General features: G+C 44.4%; 1 protein-coding gene across 1 annotated transcript in view; it reads right to left on the reverse strand.

Annotated features, from left to right (window-relative positions):
* Positions 1-1404: 1404 nt before the first annotated feature.
* Positions 1405-4059, reverse strand: part of PGBD5 (piggyBac transposable element derived 5) — a 206670-nt gene continuing 204015 nt past the window's right edge. The window contains exon 7 of the mRNA XM_006868577.1: positions 1405-1703. Coding sequence (XP_006868639.1) covers positions 1508-1703 — 196 coding nt within the window. The 3' untranslated portion in view covers positions 1405-1507. The remainder of the gene's footprint in view (positions 1704-4059) is intronic.

The raw sequence follows: 4059 nt of genomic DNA on the forward strand, positions 1-4059 counted from the left end.
AAAGGGCGAGTGTAACGATCACCAACCTGGAATACAGAAACAATATGGGGGTTCAGGAATATGGGGGTTCCAGAGCATGCTGCCAGCAACACTGACTGAACCAAGTCCAAACAAGGAAAATAGTCCCAAAGCCTGAGTAGAATAGGTTTTACATTTGTGAAAATGAGGTGGTTACATAGAGTTGGATTGAAAGGGGGACTGTGAAATTCCAGAAATTACTTGTTTCTTGCCTGTGGGGATGGTCAGGGCAGTAATTACTCTGACCCTGAGGTCCCCACATAGACACATAGCTTGGTTCAGAACAAGCCCCTGATCTTTTGAGAAGTGTGCAGGTGCCCTTATTCCCAGCTGCTTGTCCGGTGGTCCTTTAAGTAATGTGGGGAGCAAACCCCTCTGGCTCCATGGTAGATTACATCCAAGCAAGGCTGGGGTGTCCCCATTTAGGCTTTGAGAAGGATAATAGTGGCAAGGTTATCACACACAAAGGGGAGGAAACCAGCTATTTGTTGTTGTTCTAACAACGTCGCTGTTTAAAACAAGTAATTCTGCTAATGACAATGTCTGTGACAAAGTTCAAGACCCACAAGACTCCCTGTGGTCCTTGGGGAAAGGGCCACCACACTTTCCTGTAAGTGACCCTGGTCCAGTACAGAATAATGATTATGTAAGTTACCAGTGACTGTAGTGATTGAAAATGATGAAGGAGGGGAAAAAAGGCGATGTTTTCCTTTACATTAGCTCTTAAGCAACAGTAAGAAAATAACCTGAAGATATATTTAAAAATAAGAAAAATAGCATCACACTTCACCGCAAGTGCTGTTGGCATTTTCCTTTCTCCCCATCACACCAGCCAAGCTGCCTCCGAGATGAGCAGGGAAACCTTACTGGTTAACTGGATCAGGCACCTGCTATCCATCCCACCACTTCCTCTTAATGGCACCCAATTTGTACTTCTTCCCGGAGACCTAGTCTAAGCTGTTTGCCACCAGGCAGATGTTTGGGAAGCCCACCTGTTCTCCTATGGACCCCTGAACAACTGTTAAGAATGGAAAGTCAAATCTTGGCTGCTTCTCTGTCACCTCTTGGCAATATTAAGAAATGGAGCCAGGTCCCAAACCTCTGCACATCTTTACAAAGGAGGCATTTTAGGTAACAGCATACAACAGCTCAGGCCAGCCCTGAAGCCACTGCTAGCAACAGCTCCCTCAAGCCACCTTTGCTAAGAGATGAGTCTCCCTGCCAGGCTTAAATGGGCTTGTGTGGGAACCATGCCCTGCTGAACAGACGTGACTAACATAGCAATGACCAGCATTCAAATCCATGTAGAGAGCTCGTGATGTTTTGGGGACGGGGCTGGGGGTAGGAAGAAGTGGCAGCTTCATAGAGGCCATGCTCTTCCTTTCAGCAAAGGCCTCACAGCTTCCGTTCGGCGTGTCCAGGTCTCTACTGGGGTGAGCAGGCTCTCTCCCTCCTCTCACCTTCCTGAGCCTCGGGCTGAGGCCAGGCATCAGTGGGATGGTGAAGTGTCCTCCAAGCCCAGCAGCTCTTTGACCAGCCTCTCCCCAAACTGTACGCGGCTGTACCTCTTCACATGGTAGGCGTCAGACATTTTGTACAGGATGTAGGCGTTGTTGATGGCGATACTGATGGCAAACCAGAACACCTGCTGCCAGGTCTTGTTCGGTTTATGGGAAATGAAATATCTACAAGAACAGGGAGAATAAGACAGGTTGGCCTGGGTGAGTTGCAGGTAACCATTTGCCCTCACCATGGCCAGCAAGATGCTGTGAGATCTCTATAGCAAAGAGAAAGCTCAGCGGGCAATGAGCGGGCTTTGTCACAGTGAACATGATCAGCAAGTGGAAATATTCCCTATTAAAAGTAAGGTAAGATGGGGCAGGTTGCTGAGGGAGATACTAAAGTCAGGTACTAGGTCACCTGGATCATGAGTCACAATCCACAGCAGAGCCATGTTGTGTCCTTTCATGCCTCCCAAAGGCCATGCTCTCCCACAGTTCAGGTCTCTCCCAAACCCTGATGCCACAGCTTTCTTGGACCCATTACCGACCAACCCCCTAACACCAAGGAGCACGGGAAGCAGCCCATCTTGGGATAGACCAAATGATATTTTCAGTGTTTTCAAGTGCTGCTGAATCACTCCAACTTAGAGTGACCTGTATAAGGTTTCTGAGACTTTAAATCTTTGCAGGAGCAGAAAGCCTCGTGTTTCTCCTGTAGTGCGGGAGGCAGGCTCGAACTGTAGGCCTTGTGGCTTACAGTTCAGTGCTTATCTTTTGAAGCCACCTTGCTCCATTTTCAATGTATATATATATAGTGGTGGTGTGCCATGGAGTTGGTGCCAACTCATAGCGACCCTGCATAGGGTTTCCAAGGCTGTAAATCTTTATGGGAGCAGAGAGCCTGACTCATCTTTCTTCCATGGAATGGCTTCTAGTTTACAACTGCTGACTTTGAGGTTAGCAGCCCCACTCATAGCCACTACACTACCAAGAGCTCAATATATATATTTATTAGGATATCTAATACCAGGCCCCACCACACATCTATCTGTCAGTGTGTTGCACTGTGGTGGCTTGTGAGTTGCTGTGATTCTGGAAGCTATGCCATGGTATTTTTAAATACCAGCAGGGTCACCCATGGTGGACAACCAAGGTTTCAGATGAGCTTCCAGACAAAGACAAACTAGGAAGAAGGAGTGACAAACTACTTCCGAATATTTAATCACAAAAAATGTTACAAATAGCAGAGAAACACTGTCAGATATAGTGCTGGAAAATGAGCCCCTTAGGTTGGAAGGAACTCAAAATGCAACTGGGGAAGAGCTGCCTCCTCAAAGTAGAGTTGGCCGTGATGACGTGAATGGAGTAAAGCCTGTGGGAGAAAAGCCTGCGGGACCTTCATTTGCTGATGGGGCACAACTCAAAATGAAGAGAAACAGCTGTAGACATCCATTAATAATTGGAACATGGAATGTATGAAGTATGAATCTAGGATAATTAGAAATTGTCAAAAATGAAATGGAATGCATCAACATCAATATCTTAGGCATTAATGAGCTGAAATGGACTGGTATTGGCCATTTTGAATCTGACAACCACAGGGTTTACTATGCTAGGAATGACAAATTGAAGAGAAATGGTGTTGCATTCATTGTCAAAAAGAACATATCAAAAAGAGTCATGAGGTACAACGCTGTCTGTGACAGGATAATATCCATGCGTGTACAGGGAAGACCAGTTAATGTTACTGTTATTCAAATTTATGCATGAGTCACTTAAGCCAGTGAGGATGAAACAGAAGAATTCTACCAACTTCTTCAATCTGAAATTGATCAAACATGCAATCAAGATGTATTGATCTTGTGTATTGTGAATGGAATGCAAAGGTTGGGAGCAAAGACGAAGGATCAGTAGTTGGAAAATATGGCTTTGGTGATAGAAATGATGCTGAAGATCGCATGACAGAATTCTGCAAAATCAATGATTTGTTCACTTGAAATGCCTTCTTTAGACAGCATATGAGACAACAATACACATGGACCTCGCCAGAAGGAATACATAGAAATCAAATTGATTACATCTGTGGAAAGAGACGATGGAAAAGTTCCATATCATCAGTCCAAACAAGGCCAGGGGCAGACTGTGGAACAGACCATTAATTGCTCATATGCAAATTCAAACTAAAGTGGAAGAACATGAAAACAAGTCCATGAGAGCCAAAATATGACCTTGACTAATATATCCCACCTGAATTTAGAGATCATCTGAAGGACAGATTTGATACATTAAACACTAAAGACCGAAGACCAGAAGAGTTGTGGGATGACATCAAGAACGTCATACAGATAGAAAGCAAAAAGTCATTAAGAAGACAAGAAAGAAGGAAAAGATCAAAATGGATGTCAGAAGCGACACTGAAATTTGCTCTCCAGTGTAGAGATGTTAAAGCAAATGGAAGAAATGAGGAGGTCCAAAAGCTGAACAGAAAATTTCAAAGATCAGCTTGAGAAGATAAAGCCAAATATTACAACAAAATGTG

This window comes from Chrysochloris asiatica, unplaced genomic scaffold (assembly GCF_000296735.1).
Source record: "Chrysochloris asiatica unplaced genomic scaffold, ChrAsi1.0 scaffold00119, whole genome shotgun sequence".
NCBI classification, from domain to species: Eukaryota; Metazoa; Chordata; class Mammalia; order Afrosoricida; family Chrysochloridae; genus Chrysochloris; species Chrysochloris asiatica.